The sequence below is a fragment of the Xenopus laevis genome, chromosome 6L, assembly GCF_017654675.1.
Source record: "Xenopus laevis strain J_2021 chromosome 6L, Xenopus_laevis_v10.1, whole genome shotgun sequence".
In the NCBI taxonomy this organism is placed as follows: Eukaryota; Metazoa; Chordata; class Amphibia; order Anura; family Pipidae; genus Xenopus; species Xenopus laevis.
In genome coordinates, this window is record NC_054381.1 from 118,098,326 (window position 1) to 118,118,009 (window position 19,684).

Genomic DNA, 19,684 nt, shown 5'->3' on the forward strand with positions numbered 1-19,684 from the left:
AATCATGTGATTTCGCTCCTTTACATATGCAAATTAGGATTCGGATTCGGTTCGGCCTGGCAGAAGGATTCGGCCGAATCCGAATCCTGCTTAAAAAGGCCGAATCCTGGCCGAATCCTGGATTCGGTGCATCCCTACTTCCATTTGTTCAATCATTCCCATTCACAGAGAACTGATCAAACAAGAAAGGATGTATGCAGAGGTGCAACTGCTTCATACATAGAAACATTAATGACATCTTGCTCCTTGAATTTTTTGTAAATATTTCTTTAATGAATGAATGCAACACAACGCCAACACAACAAAAACTGGAGCAATTTTGGTTCATTGGAGAGACCAATAGTCACTTTCTATTTATTGTTAGTCAGCAAATGTGTTGTTGTATTTCTAAGAGAGCATATTACAAATGCCTGCAGAATGCATAGTCCTACAAATGCACTCTGTACATCAGAATCACTTCTCATTGATGTACAGTATATATATATTGTATATCCACTTGACATGTCATATGGAGCAAAATTTGCTTGGGTATTTGACTTACATGATGTACAATTTTACTCCACTTAAAGGTGAAGGAAAGTCGTTAACTACTTGGGGGTGCCAAATGTTAAGCACCCTCAAGAAAATGTATTTACTTACCTGAAACCCCGGGCCGGTGCTCCTATCAGCAGAAAACTGCAACAGCCTGGGGTTATTCCAGCGAGCACCACTAATCGCAATTCCATTTTTTTCTGTCTTTAAATTTCCCAGGGCAGACGCACGCGCAGTAGAATGACGAAGCCGAATTTTTTGTTAAAGTTTGGCTTTTCACTCTTATGCGCATGCGCAGCCGAGAGAAGCCAGAAGAAGAAAGGAGAGAAGTGCTCCGTGGTGCTCACTGGTATAACCCCGGGCCAGTGCAGTGCTGATAGGAGCACCGGCCCGGGGTTTCAGGTAAGTAAATACATTTTCTTGGGGGTGCTTAACATTTGGCACCCCCAAGTAGTTAACGACTTTCCTTCACCTTTAAATACATTTATCACACAACCATCAGAACATTTAATCTGGTTATATGGTTCCCCAATGCCATGTATGTTGATATAGCTCAAAAGTTTTGGGAACTTCTTCCTTAGAATATGCATTTATTGTAAAGCCTTCCGCTTATTCCTCATTTACACTTCAGGGAACCACTAGAGTACAAGTAAAATCCTGGCATTCTTGTAGAATTTGCATTTTCAACTAATTTAATCCTCGCTGTGGCTTCACTCTTCAAATATTTAGCTCATTTGTTCTGCAGTATGAAACAGTTTATCGACATCAGCAGAGGCCTGCTAAGTTAATTATTCAAGCCTTCAGCGTGTATACATTTTATTATATTATTGTTGTTAGTATACAAGATACAAACACATTCATTGAAAGAATAAAATCTCATGGAAAGAAAAGAAGATATTTAGTAAAAAAAAAAAAAAAAAAGTGCTACCTGGCTTCGATCCTTCGGGAATAGTGCCATTCCATATCTGGTGTAGGAATTCGGGACGGTTGTCATTCATATCTATTACATTGATCACAATGTCTATTGGATTTTCCACCTGATTTCCATTTACATCTACTGCATGTGCCCTCAGCTGTAAAAGCAAATTTCAGATGGCAGTTTTCAAAGAAATATGAGGTAGCAGAACAGTTTGTACTATGTGTACTGCTCAGTCATAAGTGATACACATTGCTGTATCCAGTCCCTGATGAGTTATATAGAAATACCAATGAACTGGCTGTCAATTCAACCACAGTACTTACAGCAATGTATAACAGATCTTTTGGGCATTGCTTTCAATCTGATGCTGGTGTTCTACCACAATGTCATTTTATGGTCTATGTGAACAATCGATATATTCGCTACCAAGCATAAACGTCCATTGTCAGTACTATTATAGAATAATGTAATAATATTATGGATCAATCGAAAACCTACTATGAAACCTTACAGATAACAATGATAACTTACATGAAAAGTAGCAATCTGCTCCCGATCCAAAGGCTTTGTCACAGAAAGCTGCCCTGAGATTGGATTAATAATGAAGACACCGAGTGGAGGTTGATCAGCTCCGGGACCAGTAACACTGTACCGTAGGGAAAGGCTTTTATCGCGGTCAGACCTAATCTATATGACAAGTAGAAAACAGTTTAAACCAACTGGAAACCTTATAGCAAGACTGGATGAGAGGCCATAAATGCAATTTACAACTTCCACTGCAAGAATCATGTGATACACAGTTATAATATGAAAACGTAAATGCTTTGTGTAGTAAACCCGGCAGCAATTCATGTTCCAGCTGACCGGACACAGTAACTGGATGATAAATAGGGCAGCAATAACGGAATATTTGATTCATCATTTTGGTTAAAATAATTTGCACCACACTCTTTGATATAAAAATACCAAGGAAAAGTCTGTATGCTTCAAAGTGTATTATAAATCAACTCTGGTGCAAAGCAGAAATAACATTTAGATCTTCTGCATTCATTTTTCATACTTACTCCAACTAATTCCTGAGGAAATGTTCCCCTTGCGTTTTCTGGTACATTAATTGGTGGAATAACCCAATCCCTCTTCTGCCTCTGCAATCCATTGTGCTTACGCTGTGTTGAAAACTTAATCTCTCTGACTTTGTGAAAGCCCTTTAAAATACAAAGAGAACGACAATTTGTAAGATTTTGTTTCTTCGTGTACATAAGACGAGAGAGAAGAAACACTGCTTTTTAATAATTAAACACCACATAATGCATATCTAGACAAAGTGTTCAGGCCCATGGCAAAGTCTTATGAAATCAATCAGCCCTAATACGATTGTCTGTGAACAGTGAGGGTATACTTTATAAATGGGGAAACCTGGTGTACCATTAGCCACAATATAATGCAGAGAGCAACGTTCCAAGATTAGCTGTAATTTATTTTCTAAGCTTTTTGTAGTTTCTCAGTCGTTTATGAAATGATGTTTGTATTTATATATGAAGCTAAACTCAGTGGCAGTCTGGAACTGAATGAGAGGAGCACTGAAAACTATGTTTTATTAGCCCTGCAACCAGAAAGGAGCTGACAAAAGGCAAAATAAAAATCAACAAACAAAAATAAAGGCTATTGCAAAGATGACATACACATGGGTAACATGACTTGGCTACTATCTGAATATTCTGTGTGGGTTTCTCTTCTTTCTTCAAAAACATACAGACAGGTTCATTGGATCCTGATAATATTCACCATAGTGTGTGTGTGAATGTAGTCTTATAAGTAAGCTTCACTTGCTGTGAATGATCTCCACCTCTTCTTCTATCATGCTGCGGCTATATAAATTAAAAACATAATAGCCGTCCATGATATAGGTTACGTTTAAGTTAAATTTATTCCTTAAATAGGAACTTTTGTTCAACGCTTTGCTGAACAAAGAACTCTGAATTAGGGTCTGATGCTATCCTCACATGTTAAGATTTTTTATGAAGTTCAATAGCACCATAAATGAACTAAATCACTGTCACTGGTCAACCTGCTTTTTCAATTTCTAATTTAAAAGAAAATGTCAACAGTTCTTTGGAACCTTTGTTAGGGCAGAGACATACATGGAGATTCAAGGAGTTTTTTGTCGCCTGGTAACAAATCGCCTTTTCTTCGGGCAACTAATCTCCCCGAACTGCCTCCGTCGGCTAGAATCTAGATCGTCGGCGGGATGGCACTCACAAGGAAACTTCGGGCGCCCTAGTCTATAAGGACTATCATAGTTTTTATTTTATATTACAAATGGCCCTGGATGAATCTCATAGTTTTAGTCGAGTCTTGCAGAATCAGAGTGTTCTGTTTTCAGAGACTGCCCACCAACCAGCAGAATCATTAGAGACAGCATGATGGTGCTCAATCAGTAGACACTAATTGATCTGGTTTTATATTTTATCATTCATCCTACTGCGAGCCAGTGACCTAGAAGGCTTTTATGAGAGCTTTGCAATTTTACATGAACAGTAGAGATGTTCCAAAGCACTCACATGCTTAGATCATGCAGGCATAAGCACATTAAGGGGGTAATTTATCAAAGGTCGAGATTGTGAGGTTTATGAGGTTTTTTTAAACCTCAAATAAACTCAGAAATTGAAAGTTTGCTAATTTAAGAAAAAAAACCCTGAATCCCTTGCAAAAGATTCGGCCGAATACCGAACCGAATCCGAACCCTAATTTGCATATGCAAATTAGGGGTGGGAAGGGAAACACATTTTCTACTTCCTTGTTTTCTGACAAAAAGTCACACAATTTCCTTCCCGCCCCTAATTTGCATATGCAAATTAGGATTCGGATTCGGTTCGGCCAGGCAGAAGGATTCGGCCGAATCCGAATCCTGCTGAAAAAGGCTGAATCCTGGCCGAATCCCGAACCGAATCCTGGATTCGGTGCATCCCTAGTAAAAAGCTAGAATGAATGCAATGGGGGGGGGGCTTGAATTGATCAAGTTATCGGCTAAAAAACCCTCAAATAACCCTCAAATATCGAGAATTGGTCTATTTTTGTAAAAAACCCAACCTCTGCCATTGACTTCTTCATGACCTCTACAGGTTTTAGCTGGTGTATTTTGGAATTCAGGCTTTTAGCAGCTTCGGGGCATATTTTTTAATGAAACTACCCTCGAAATACTTGGATTTTTCGTGAGTAACACAACACAATGAATAAACTCTAAATTATTGGTGCCTATGAGATTGTTTGGAATAAGTTACTTGAAAAAATGAGAGGCTATCAAAAGGCCCCTCATATCCTATCTTGGCTACTGAGCAGATCTTTTTAAAACAACTTTACAGGGACTTCTTTCATTATAATGAATAGGATAACAATTGTATCCAGAGGGTTAGTCAACTCATAGAGCCTTTTTGAAAGCATGTGCTTCTTTTCTGTATCTCTTTCACATTGACACAGATTTTCACCCCAGTAGAGATACAATGCCTTAGCCCATTTAATTCTTAAATAAGAATTAAAGAATAACAGCATTAGAAAAACACTCTGAAAGATGTACAGACTACAATTAATATGCCAGTGCATGTATTACTTGTAAGAGCCCATGTTTGCTGGTGAATGGCTGAACAGAAAGAGTTTTTCAATATTAGATTCCACAATACATGCAAAAAAAATGTCATATGAGTTCCTAGGCACATTTAATATATACTGGTAAAGAATGTCTCCAATATTTATGACCCTATTAAATCCTACAGAATTAATTCTGTAATTATTTTAAACCTATGTCATGCTTGATGGATGCTCTAGATGACCCACTTTGCTCACCGCCTATTAATCTTTTTTGGATGTCAACATTACCTTCTGTTTTCCTTCACTGCTGTGTCACACTTTTTTTTTATAAGAAAACTTTTGTCTGCTTTAAAAAAAATAATTTTTGAAATGGGATATATGGCTACGGGAACTGCATATGTTATACTAAAGTAATTAACGAAATGGCAGGAGGGATTTCCTACAGCTCACTGATATAGACTGTATGAATCTTTAAGACAAATTTGCTTTCACGGCATGGACGATGCCAGATAAATGGACAAAATCCGTTATTGATTTTAAACAGTATTAAAGAGAACATTTTTCACAGCATGAAATTCTTACTTTAAAGTATCTTGGGATACACATATAAACATCTCTATACTGGGACCTATTTATAAGAGCTTTAAAAACACAGCTATAAAATACAATTTATATCTCCACATTTAAATAGCAGTAAGTGGTGTTAAAAACTGGGTATTCGTCGTTAATTTTGTAAAACATGCATTAGAAAATCCTGCCTTATTATGGCCATATTCTTATCCTGTGTTTTGTAAAATTGTTTTTTATTGATTTCTGTGGATTTCGCCAAGTGTAAAGTGGTGTGAAACATAATGCAGGTTTACTAAAGGAGAAGGAAAGTCTTCTTTATTTCACTTTTATAAATAAGCCAGCTCTTACTTGCGTTGATGTGCTTAGAAAAAACACAAACACGCCTACATTATTAAATAACAAGGAGTTTTTATTTTTATTAAAACTGACAAGGGAAAACCCTGCCATGGAAACCTGTAATCACATAACCCTGGCACCACTTGGCAAACCCATTCATAATAAGCAGTAAGGTACTTCATCTATTTTATGCAGTTAAAAAAGCTGGAGCATTTCCATATGGTATGTTAGCTCCATGATAAGCCAGCCATCCATGAAAAGGAAATGTGCACCTCTATTTAACTTAAACAGAATTAATTCGACTATGTCAAAGTAACACTTTTATCACATAGTTACCACCCTCCTGTTTTCAGATATAGTTAAATAGTGATTTTTCATTTACTGTCATGTAGGGAAAAAAAGACGTGGGACATATTTGCAGGTGAGGATTCTCAGTATTTTATCTGTAAGCTGTAACATTTGTCCCAATTTGCAGTTAATAAGTGTTTGTATTATGGCGATATAGGAAGCAATATAGTAATGCCTGACAATGGGTATTATGGCTAACCACAAACCCCTTTTTAATGGGTTTCCTGATTTATATACAGGAATTGTATTGTTGTTCTGTTCTATTTACATATATTTGAAATCTATTCGGTTGAGAACTTGCTATGCAGTAGTGTTGTGGAAGTAAACAATCTATAGTGAAAGATATGGGATAAAGCTAACGTGTGTAATATGGTCAAGTATTGGATTGCAGCTGGTCTATCTGGACATAAAAATCTATTAATGCCTGTAATTTGCGCATGTACAGTATCAAGACAGATTAATCAACCTAGAACTCCCATTTCTATTGACAAGAGGTTTTTGTTATTACAGGTAGGTGATCAATTATCCAGAACATTTTGGAACACTGTTTTCTTCCAATAAGAAATGTATCCATAATGTGGAGCACCAGGCCTTATAACAACAAAATAAAATCAAATTAATCCATGAAATAGTAGTTAGAGGAGAGCACTCGTAGAAGCAGATACTGCTAAAACATTTTATTATTGACTACAAATCACACGACATGTTTCAGGCATGGCCCTTGAAGCTTCTACGAGTGCTCTCCTCTAACTACTATTTCATGGATTAATATGGGATTGCGGTAACCCTTTATTGAGGATTGAGGCACTAACAAATCTATTCTGGTATTGGCAGAGTGAAAGAACGATCTCCTTGCTGTTACAAAATCAAAATAATATAAGTTTATTGATCGAAAAATAGTAAAGCCATAATAAACATATAGCCCAATGTGTATTAACCCATAAAGGACTCCAGCAGTAGGAAATAATGGATACATGACCTTCTGATGATGACCTTGTTGTTCTGATTTCTGCTGATCTATGGCCTTTTTTGTTCTATGAAATTCTGCTAAGGCTGTTTGGGCCCCTGACCTCTCTATTAAGGGCATACTGTTATTAAAAAGGTTCTACTTTTCCATGAAAATAGCACATATTATTGTAAACTATTTAGTTTTGGAGGGGGCATCACTTTATGTCTTGATTATTATTCCACCATCTGGATCTTTTTCTAGGGCACACCAAGGCCTTAAAACTGCACTTATATGGAATCATGCAGCAAGGTTCTGTTTTATTATTATATGCATTTTGTGTCTGGGACAAAATTCAAATTCAACTCACTTGCCACTGTAGGTGCTGTGAATTGCTGCAGGTAACACACTCAAATTGTAAAATCACTGGAAAATGTCTATGCATGAATATGCTTCTATATCACACTAATCCAGAAGAGAACAAAAATTAAGGGGGAATGTAATAAAAGTCGGTAATAGAAAAACTATTTTGCTTTACGTGTATTTAATATTGCTTTTGCAAACCCGGAAACTGTTTAGCGACCATTTCCTACTTTGGAAGACCATTTGCGAATTTTATAGTTTGCACCAATGCACAGTAAATATAATAGAACTCTGAAACTTACTGAAAAAGTCGTTATGTTTTCTCCATAAGATTAGGACACCTTCAAGCACTTCTTAAGAGTGCGCAATTAAAATTTGCAATGCGCAATTAAAATTCGCAATGCAATAACAGTTTAAGGCAAGATTTGGGATTTTTATTCTTATTGCTGCGAATTGTTTTGCTCTTTGAGACTTTTATTACATTACCCCGTTAATGTCAAACCTGTGGGGCAATTTCAGAGCAGAAACTGACTATATGACTTATTGTACTCAGGTTCACTGGGGGTGAGGGTAAAGGCTTGGGAATTTCTGTTAAAAAAGGGGATGGATTTATTTCTCTTAAAAGCAAATTTTTGCAGATTCTATGCCACCAATGCTGTAAATTACAGAATACTTGAGTCTCTATTATGACTCCTGTTCTGCAATCTAAGTCTGAGGAAATAAGCTTCTCTGTGCCGCCGCGTGAAAGTGATTATAAAATTTGAAATATGTAAGTAAATTACTTTTTTCAGAACTTCTCATCACTTTATGCACAATGAAACTGCATATATATATAAAACAATTTAAATGATAATGTCCTTTCAAGACTGTGTTAAGTGTATTACGAAGAAATGGGAAAATCCTGAGCAGATAGTTCCCCTTTAAGCGTGTGACAAATGGTGGTAAAGGTATATTCCAGTCATAGGGGAGTTTTAACATAATCAGTTACATGTGGCGTTCACAAGAATGCCTGCTACGCGATAAATATATTGCAGCTAAACATTACATTAGCCACATTGCATGAGATAACTTGTAGAAAATCAATGATGACCAATGTCTAGCTAGCAGAGCTAATTAGCAACTGGTAATCTCAGCATATAACAAGCCTGAAAGCATTAATTAGCTGAGCTATTCTTATTTGTTTTGTTATTTCCAATCAACACCACTTAAAAGGCTGTTTGTTACCATTTGAATTCATTTATATATCCAGATAACAATTAATTTAAATTGAACTCTTGTGCACAAACTAAAGCTTTGTTATAAAACCCTCAATAACACATCCAGTATTGATCACATGCATATGCTCTAGATTTTTTTTTTTTGATAAAAAAAAATAGGCACCAGAGACAGGTATAGGATCCATTATCTGGAAACCTGGTATCCAAAAAGCTCCGAATTACACTAATCTCCCATAGACACCATTTTAACTAAATAATTTTAATTTTTAAAAATGATTTCCCTTTTCTTTAATAGCAAAACACGATCTTGTACTTGATGGTAACTAATCAATATTGGCGGCAAAATAATCCTATTGGCTTTATTTAATGTTTTAATGATTTTTTTAGTAGACAACATATGGATATCCAAATTATGGAAAGATTCATTTTGCATTCTGGATACCAGGTCCCATACCTGTATTATATAATATTTTTCAATATTTTCCTGGCATTTCAAACTTTTTTGTACAGTTTGTTTCCAGACTGTATTGAAGATTAAAACTTGAAAATAAACATAGTAGTTAATTTTATGAACATACACAGTTATTTCATATAATTAGAAATTAGAAAGTACTTGATATGAATTTGGTGTGTGGTTGTGGAAATTGGTCAGGTTCCCCCTTGGTTTACAGCAGGAGTGCTAATGCGAGGTCTACTTTTAGTCATGATTTCCCATTATGATCTACATCCATAAAAGCTTTGTTAGCATTCTGTTCCATGGAAAATATTACTTAAATATTGATTTATACCTTTGATATAAATAATTTATGAAAAATGAATATTTAACAAACAACTATTTATTATGTAACGTAGATGTAGATTATGTAAATATCTGAATGAAACAAATGAAATATGAGGGTGATTTAGTCAAGCTGTTTGTTGACAGTGTCTTGAGATCAACTGATCCCCAGCTAAAGATCTTCTGACAGATCCTGATCTAACTTTTGGGCACCCCTGGTGTAGAGATATAGGTAAACATTGTATAAAGCTGGCCATAGATGTTAGGATTTTTAAAAGATCTTTTCATTATATCGTAAGACCAAGCTTATCTTGAAACTATTGTTTAAATGTACGATTTTTCAACTAATAAGACCATTTCAAGCGATGTTGTCTAGTTGAAGCTAGGAAAACTGAGGTTAGCTGCCTGCTTGGCCCTGCAAACAATTGGACAATAGATAGATTTCACTGTGGGCAATGAAAATTTTCTAACCTGTCCGATCAATTTTCTGACCGATGTCGGATGAAAAATCGTTACCTCACGATAATTTGACAGGTTGGTTGGATTGCACTAATATCAGTCGTTCATCAAAGAAAAATCTAGGAATACCACCCCAAATCTCGACGTTATTTACCTGCATGCTGTACTTTCAGGGATATCTAGGAGTGCATCTGGGTGTTCCTCTAAAATCTTACTGTAACTGGCCTTCAATGAATTGTATTGATACATTGGTATCTTTATAACAATTAACTCATTTGTATTGTAGTGTATGACAAAAATAAGCTGTATGCCATACCTGGTGCAAATCTTGAACATGCCGTGGCCTTAAAGTTATTTTCACCGTCACATGCCACAGTTCTCTGGTATCTTCATCTTGTGCATACACTAAAAATTCTGCCTGCTCTGGAGAAATGTCAAAAGTTCTTGAGGCACATACAATTCCATCGCCATCAATCCGAAAATCTGTAGGGTTACTGGTTTCATAATGTATCCGTCTATCAGCACCGCAGTCAGTAAACTTCACTGGAAAGATACAAAGAAAATACATTTAGTACTGAGCTCGATAAAGGAGAACTAAAGCTCAACTATATAAGTAGACTAGAAATGTTGAATATTATTTTTTGGGCTTCTGTACCATCCCAAGGCAACCACAGCCCTTTAGCAGTGAGGATCTGTGTATCCAAAGATGCACAGTAGCTCCTCATCTTCTTCTCTGCTGATTCACTACACATGCTCTGTGCTGCTGACACTTACTGACCTTAGGGATCAACTCAAAATATGCAGTATGCATAGAATATAAATGTCCCAATTTAAGGCTGATTACTAATTAATACAGATAATTACTTCAGGGCAGCAAAGAAACAAGTGCAACTAGCATCAGAATTTAATAATCAGCCCTGTAGCATTAGCTTATATGACAGGCCAACCTCATTTTGTGCTTGATAATTTAGAACAACCCCTAAGCTTAGCTTCTCAACAGCTGCTCAGAGCCAACTGAGCATGTGAGTGTCACAGACACTTTCCAAGATGGTGACCCCCTGTGACAAGTTTGAAGTCCTGGATCGTTGCTGCTTTTGAGAAGCTGAAACTTTAGGCTGGTGCAATAAGTTCAGTATATAAAATATGGCATTTTAGCCATATTCAATTTTAGGCTTTGGTTCTCCTTTAGAAGAAAGTAGGGCAAATATATTCACAGTCCTTCCCAAAGCCATCCTATCTTGTAAACAAGAAAATAAAATCAGATCATGAACCGGTTGAGAGTATGATGTGTGTTTCATGCCTGGTCACTAGTCATGGCTTTGAGGATGTTTTTCTTTATTTTCTTAAGACATCTTGCATATTGTACTTTTTGAGTTGTAATAACGCAATACTTGATTGACTACTTGCTCTCTTCTATATTTGCACCTAGTGCCAATATGTTCTAGTTTTGCACAATAGTATATAAGGTAAAGGACACTTTGGTGAAAGGGTGCTCAATTTAATATTTAAGCCAGCCTTGAGTAAATCCAGGTGCATATGCACCAATAGGCACTCCTACTCCTAGAACCAACTAAATCATATTTCCACAATGTCCAGACTTACCAAATGGGCACAGTTTTTGCCCATAGTAATGAATTTGTTAAGGATTTTTTGTGCTACCAAAATTATGCTGGAGTGCTGGATAAAAACCTGGTGAATTGTGAAGGATTTTTTCACTTTGCTTTAGTAAACAAACCATTAGATATGCACATTAACAGTTAGTATTGTGTAGATAAACTGTTCTTTACATATATGCTTTTATAAGGCTCAGCAACCTAAAACACCCGCTATAAAATATTAACAACATTTTAGATTTGTATTATTCAATCCTGTATTCTCAGGAAACAAACACCCAAATGGGCATTTAAGAGTTTTAAGAACTCGTATTTACGGCCTACACATAGAAATGCTGAACAATGCACAATTCTAGTATTTTAGCTGATCTATAGCTCGAAACAGAGGCTTTAATGGAATTAGCAACAATTGTGGGGACAGCGGTACTAGAACCTTCAAGCTAAATGACTTCAATATAAACAGCATTGGAATCTTTATGAGCAAAGGGATACTTACCCAAATGGCCTACTCCAGCATATTACTACAACTTATCATTCTTAATATAGGAAGTGAACGCGACTGTGCATTTGTAGGCAACCTCTGATACACAATAAATCAGAAAAAAACAGTTTCTAAAGTAAATGAATTTTCTCATAAAGGAAATTGACTGGTTCCTCTACTTACTGATTTGCAACCAGAATAAAATCTCTGTTCACATTCGACAAAGGGTTCTTACAAGTAAATATTATAATGAAACAGACAGTTCAATGTGTCTGCAGACAGATTCTTCCCTTCCCTAAACTATTTGACCCCACATGATGGTCCTATCTGCAAAGGACATGTCTTGAAAAACAGCAGATGGGTAAAGCAACATATTAACCTTTGTTGCCTTAGGCAGAATAATAATTCATTTTTAATGCATGTCTAAGTAATACAGAATAAGAACTATTAAAATGATGAAGTAACTGATTTAGGCTTTGAACAGATGAGTTATACTGCTTACTGCATGACATAGATTAAAAGCTTCTTACATGTATCATAGTTTCCCACACAAAAGGTTTTTGGTGTAAATTCTTATAATAAGTAGACTATTTTAGGATGAGGATAGAAAAAATGATGGCCAGGCTCCAACTTAAGCACAAGTCATATAAATCACACAAGTGCAGTGAACATCTGCCAAGCAATAGTTCAGTTACAACTCCTAGAACTCCCCAGAAACATGGTTGGGAAAAAGCTTTTGTGCCATCGACTAGACATCTCTGAGATATGTGATATTTTAAGAACGGTTAGTGTACAATAAGGTTACCCTGAGGGCCCAGGATAAATGGGGGATCTTGTCTGACCTAAAACTGGCTCTGAAAAAAACAAAAGAAGTTTTGCAACACAGTGATATCAGACATATGGGCTTTATATATCTTAGATAGATGATAGATAGATAGATAGATAGATAGATAGATAGATAGATAGATAGATAGATAGATCGATCGATAGATAGATGAAAGATAGATGATAGATAGATAGATAGATAGATAGATAGATAGATAGATAGATAGATAGATAGATGATAGATAGATAGATAGATAGATAGATAGATAGATGATAGATAGATTGATAGATAGATAGATAGATAGATAGATAGATAGATAGATAGATATTGTGTCATTTATCTGTCTATGCTATATGACCTCTACACAAATGTACCTTACGGATTCCGTTATTTCCCTGCTCTCTCTGGAGATCTACTGCAATACTCACAACTGCAGGGCTTTAAGGTCCTTTATAAAGGATAAAATGGAACAGATATGGATGTTGGATTAGTTTATAAATGCACACATAGAAGAGAAAAAAGAGAATTAAGAGCAGAACACCCTGGGGTAAAGAAAATGTCTAACAAAAGAGAATTTTGTCCAAAGCTAATGGTAGGTGGCATCACGCTTTCTGCGGAGTTCTGTCTCTGCTTTGAAATGTCTCGTCCTGAATTTTATGTTAGAAACTATTGTGAAACCAGAGTGACAGGGCAGCAGTAATTCTTTCAGGGGCACTAGACAATCACGGCATAGTTACTGAGTTAAGCAAAACTTGCAAATACTCTTCAGTGTATTAGATGTGCCAAGTTCGCATCCTAATTTTCCTAGACATGGCTCTGAACTGGCCAGCTCTGCATAAATCTTAATACTCAGAAAGCTTACACTGTGCTGGATTGCGAGAGCTTAGAGCATATCTGTGCATGTATGTTTCATTAAACTGTATATCTGTGCACAGTTCTACCCCTGGTTATTTTCTGTACAAAGCAGCCTGTCAGGTAGGCATGTATTTCATTTCTTATTTATAAAAGGAAGCCTCATTATTCACAGTTCAACAGTCACACTTGCACAAAGCTCAGAAATGTGTGTGCAAATGCAGGGAAAATGGGGGTAAATGATTGGGAGAGCTAAAAATATGCTAAAGTTAGAGAAACAGAAAATAGCACTATTTGCGCATCGAGGAAGCAAAAAGATGCTACAAAGGGTTTTAGTTTTATTTGCTTCCTGAAATGTTTCCCTTCAGAATCCTTCGACAACAGTTCATTAAGCATGGAATACATAAAGCCCGTTAGGCATAATGTAGAACAGAAAAAGCAGCTTAGACCAGAAATGCCAGCAGCTAATGAAGTAGAGAATTGCGACAATGAGACTGTTTGGAAGAAAGAAAGTGGAAAACACAAGGAAAGAGATGGTCTGATTAGAAAGGGGGGAAAAAACTGTCAAAATGTTTTTAACAGAGACACAAAATATGTATGTCATGATCTAAGATGTCCAATTTCATAGCAGGCTCTTTAAAAAAAACGAGAGGGATTATTGCCTTTTGCTCTTGCATGCATTCTAATAAGTCCAAACCCCAGAACTGCTTACTGCCTCATTGGTATTCTCCCTCCAGGCTAAAGCACAATATGAAATTCAATGAAAACGCTCTTTCATTTGACAGCACCCTGCGAAAAATGCATCAAATTGCTGGTGCCCTAGCAAAATGATGCTCTTTCTGCAAGCAATGGCCATTAACAAATTACACAGAAGTCTAACTACCCATAATTAAATTACTCTGGCAGAGCACAGGTTGTGCAGCAAGCTCCCTGCTCTTTAACTGCTTTTTGGGATTCTATTGAACAAACAGTAGTACTGGGCACTGGCTAGGTGTGTAGCACACTGGCTGAGCTCAATCTACTACTACACACACAAGCAATATTTCATTCTTCAAGTTAATTACTCTCCAAAATGCCTAAGGACGATGTGAGCAATCAGAACATGTTTACTGGCAATTTGTAAGCTTTAAGTGAGCTTTAAGTTTGGCTATATTTTATAGCCACATCTAACAGCCGGTTTTGTTTTGTGGCTGATGACAACTACAAGCAAAGGCCACATTAAGCAGTACAAACACTATTTAAGAAAAAAATAAAGAGAAGAAACACATTTTTATTGCTGTGAGACAAATGTTATATTTTTTGCATCTCAGGGTTACTCTGCATTCTACAGGGCATGGAAAAAACATTAAAGGGATATTGTCATGGGAAGACATGTTATTTTCCAAACGCATCAGTTTATAGTGTTGCTCCAGCAGAATTCTGCACTGAAATCTGCAAACTAATTTTTTAATATTTCATTTTGAAATCTGACATTGGGCTAGACATATTGTCAGTTTCGCAGGAGCCCCCAGTCAAGTGATTGTTCTCTGATAAACTTCAGTCACTCTTTACTGCTGCACTGCAACTTGAAGTAATATCATCTCCCTCCCTTTCCTTTCCCGCCAGCAGTCTAACAACAGAACAATGGGAAGGTAACCAGATAACAGCTCCCTGGTAGATCTAAGAACAGTACTCGATAATTAAAATCCAGGTCCCACTGCAACACCTTCAGCTACTTGAGTAGGAGAAACAACCTACCAGAAAGCAGTTCGATTGTGCAGCACTGGCTCTTTCTGAAAGCATATGACCAATCAAAATGACTTCCTACACACCATTATTACAACTAAAAACAAATACACTTTTTGGTTCAGGAATGAAATGTTATATGCTAGAGTGAATTATTTCCAGAGTTATTAAGGAATAAAAACGACACCATAAAAATAATTACAGAATCCCTTTAAAGATTCCTACATTTCTACAAATTTTAGCCACATAATAACAACTTGAGTGAAAACATTGGTATTGCTTAAACACATCAAAATATACTCTAGTTTCTCTATTACTTTAGCTCATATGTAAGGTTACAGACCCTTTGCTACAAGGTACACAAATGAAATATATCATACTGCATAGTGCATTTGGGAGAATGGCGCTAATAGAACTCTTGCACAGCTGCCAGTGAAATCTATTTATAGAGAAATATCTCGGGCCAACAAGCAAGATCAATTTAAAATTCCTGTTAGTGTCGCTCTCTCACTTGATATGGGCTTTCTAGAATTGAGCTCCAAGACTTATCAATAACATTCAATGCTAAATAGACAGTGGTATAAAGACAGATTGTGATATATATCTAGGCAAAAGGCTAGTGATATACAGATAGAAAGCAATACAGAAATTGACAGACAGCTATATACTAAGACAGACAGCAATAAAGTTAAATAAAGGGATAAACAAATGTAGATAGAGGGAGAGAGAGAGAGAAAGAAAGAGAGAGAAATAAATAGTTTAGCCAAATCCAAATTGTTCAGCCAAACCAAATCCAATTCATCCGAAGATCTGAAAACTGATCAGGATAATTTTACTTTATTTTTCTCCGATTTTGAATACAGCAATGGTGGTGCCTCCATTATAGATAAATATATGAATAAAGCCAGATGACTAGTACAGATGTAAATAACTGAAGGAATAAAAACATAAAAAAAATAAAATTAACAGTTGAGTTGAGTTGTCAAATATTCCTCTTAACCCAAACCTTCTGATGTATAACCTACAATGCAGAAAGTAATAGGCCTTGCCTGGGGCTGTAAATAGACCCATAGGTACCTGCTCTGTACACTGAGGGTTATTTCGTTCTTTCATATTAACATTTACTTTATAAAAAATTCAGGTCGTCAGCAAAATAAACTTAAAATAGCTTTTATTCTCAAGCTCTGCCCTGGATACCAATAAACAAGATCTTTTATATGTACATAAAGCATCAGTTAAAGGTAATTTATTTATAGTAAGGGAAGTCATCTATAAAAACAAAAAAATATAAAGGGCAAAAACCATTGTAATTTTAAAAACATATGTTTCAACCTTGGAAGTCTGGCTAGTTTCTTCCTAGAAACGTGTATTAACCCAATATAATGCTTGACAAAGAGTGGAGTGCCACTCGAAACGTTGTATTTTGATGCTGCTGTCCCACATACAATAAAGACGGTTTTAATGAAACTGGAGTGCTGTCTACTGGGAGAGAATTAAAGGAAAAGTGGAGCCTTGATGAACAGGCCACATGACGTGCACCCCATGATACACTGGCCAACTCAGTAAGTGCGGTCTAATTGGAATTGTTTTTAACCCAATATAATACATTTACTAAACAACAAAAATTGTATCAAAAAAATTGTAATGGCAGCTATAATTTGCAAACCCTTTATCCAAAAAGCTCTGGAATATAGGAAGTACATTTCACAAACAATCCTACTGAGCTTTAAAATTTACCAATCATAAAAGAATCTGCCTCTTAAAATTAAAAATTACAACAGTGCAAGATGAGAGATTTTAGGGTTGGAAAGGGCTATCCTTTAAACATGCACAACTAGAAGACTTTAAGGGACAAATGCATCAAGGGTCGAATATCGAGGGTTAATTAACCCTCGATATTCGACTGGGGAATGAAAATCCTTCGACTTCGAATATTGAAGTAGAATGATTTTGTGCAAATACTTCGATCGAACGATCAAAGGAATTATCGATCGAACGATTAAATCCTTTGAATCGAACAATTCAAAGGATTTTAATCCAACGATCGAAGGATTATCCTTCGACCAAAAAAAGTTAGCCAAGCCTATGGGGACCTTCCCCATAGGCTAACATTGAGTTCGGTAGCTTTTAGGTGGCAAACTAGGGGGTCGAAGTTTTTTCTTAAAGAGACAGTACTTCGACTTTCAAATGGTTGAATAGTTGAACGATTTTTAGTTCGATTCGAAGTCGAAGGTCGAAGTAGCCCATTCGATGGTCGAAGTAGCCAAAAAAACACTTCGAAATTCAAAGTTTTTTTTTCTTCTATTCCTTCACTCGAACTTAATGAATGGGCCCCTAAGGGTACAAGCTGAATTTGATGCGATATATATAGTGAATAAAGTACCACCTATTGTAAAATATAAGGATATAATATTATATAATATTATGAGTCACAGAGGATTTCCATGACCATATAAACGCACAAGGCCGAAGGCCGAGTGCTTTTATAAAGGTCATGGAACTCCAAGGTTACTTTTAATATCCTCATATTTTCCAACAAGGGATACTTTATTTATTATAATACACAGGTTTTAGTGAGTCATGTGACAAAAATGACATCACTACTCACCGTTTATAACTGATGACATCACTAGTCACCATTTATAAGGATATAATTTACACGATATTCATGGCTTTTGTGTATTATATAGTAATATTATTCTCTACTATATAGACACACTACAAATATTATAATTGCTACAAACAAAGGTAAAAGTTTATTCCATGTTTAATATTGAAATTTATTATACTTTTTAATATTAACAAGTATAACCAAGGTTTACTGCAGTTGTGCCAAATAACCTCCAAAAAGTAGTGAAATGATAACTCTGCAGGGATTAATTAGTCTTTGACTGCACATCAGTTTAGTAACCATGTTTCATTGCCACCCTCTTTTGTATTACCAGCCTATTACATTGGACATTCTGTCTGTCCATAATATCAAATATAATATAAATCCAAGTGTCCAATGAATTGCAATATTTTCAGTAATATCAGTTTTTGCATGTACATACAAATGTCAACGCACACATATAAACAAATACCTTTTCTCAGTAAAAATGATTTGTCTGAAATGCCTAGAATTCCTTTCTTTTGCCCAGAGGCATTAGTGTGTTTTGTATGCCAAGTGGATAATAAATATTATATGGAATAACTGCTTTAAAATGGTAGCGTTAAGGACAAGAATAAAAAAAAATCAATACAAGACCAAGTTCAAGACCTCGCTTGATTTCTTTGAAAAGTGCTCAAAAAAGACACAGTGCATAAACCGTGTTTCTTGAAAGCAACGTGAAAATGTCAGCACATAAGATATATGGAATATTCTATATACTACTGTCTAGTTCAGAATGTTGCTATTTCTCCCTAGGGGGAATATACAGCAGACAAAGTGGTTGCTTTGCACAGATAACGGCTTCACATGTGGGGGGTTCACTGAATTGTATTGTGTATTAGTTATGCTCTAAATGTATCACTCCTTATCACTTCTATTTACATTGTCTGTACTTTGACAGAATACAATTCATAGTTGCCAAGGACTAACAACTCCTATCATCCTCAGCCACATTGTAGTTCAGTTTAGCATTTTGAAAAGTAATTTCAAATATGCTCACATATTAAAGTAAACTGTCCATTATGTGCTATAATACACAAGTCTCATGTGACGTGACATCCCTAAGTACCAATTCAAAGGACATCATTTTCTGGTTCATCAAACATCCATAACTCCCATCTATATATCCCATGATATATCCTTGGGCAAGAAGGCAAAACACAATTCTAATTAACTGGTGACCATGCAGTGCAAAGTATGCCGTAGAGCCCTAACCCATGGTGACCAATCAGATACTTTCTTCCAGTACTTTACTACTTTGCCTATGGTACTATAAAACCTTCTATGTCCTATAAATTGCTTTCATGTAATTTGTGTTATATAACTTAATGCATTCATGTATCTTATTGCCCTGGGAGCCCAAATTTAAAAAGTGCATTATTGTTAATTTGTCTTGCGATAGTTAAAGGGGACCCATCACCCAAAAAAATTATTTCAAATCCTATTTTATCATGTTAGTCAAGTAAAATAAACTTACACTGTATA

General features: G+C 35.9%; 1 protein-coding gene across 1 annotated transcript in view; it reads right to left on the minus strand.

The window, feature by feature from the left end:
• The window catches only part of cdh2.L (cadherin 2 L homeolog), a 153,368-nt gene that overhangs the window by 31,772 nt on the left and 101,912 nt on the right, over nt 1-19,684 (minus strand). The window contains 4 exon segments of the mRNA NM_001172236.1: nt 1,460-1,604; nt 1,982-2,137; nt 2,515-2,655; nt 10,369-10,595. Coding sequence (NP_001165707.1) covers nt 1,460-1,604; nt 1,982-2,137; nt 2,515-2,655; nt 10,369-10,595 — 669 coding nt within the window.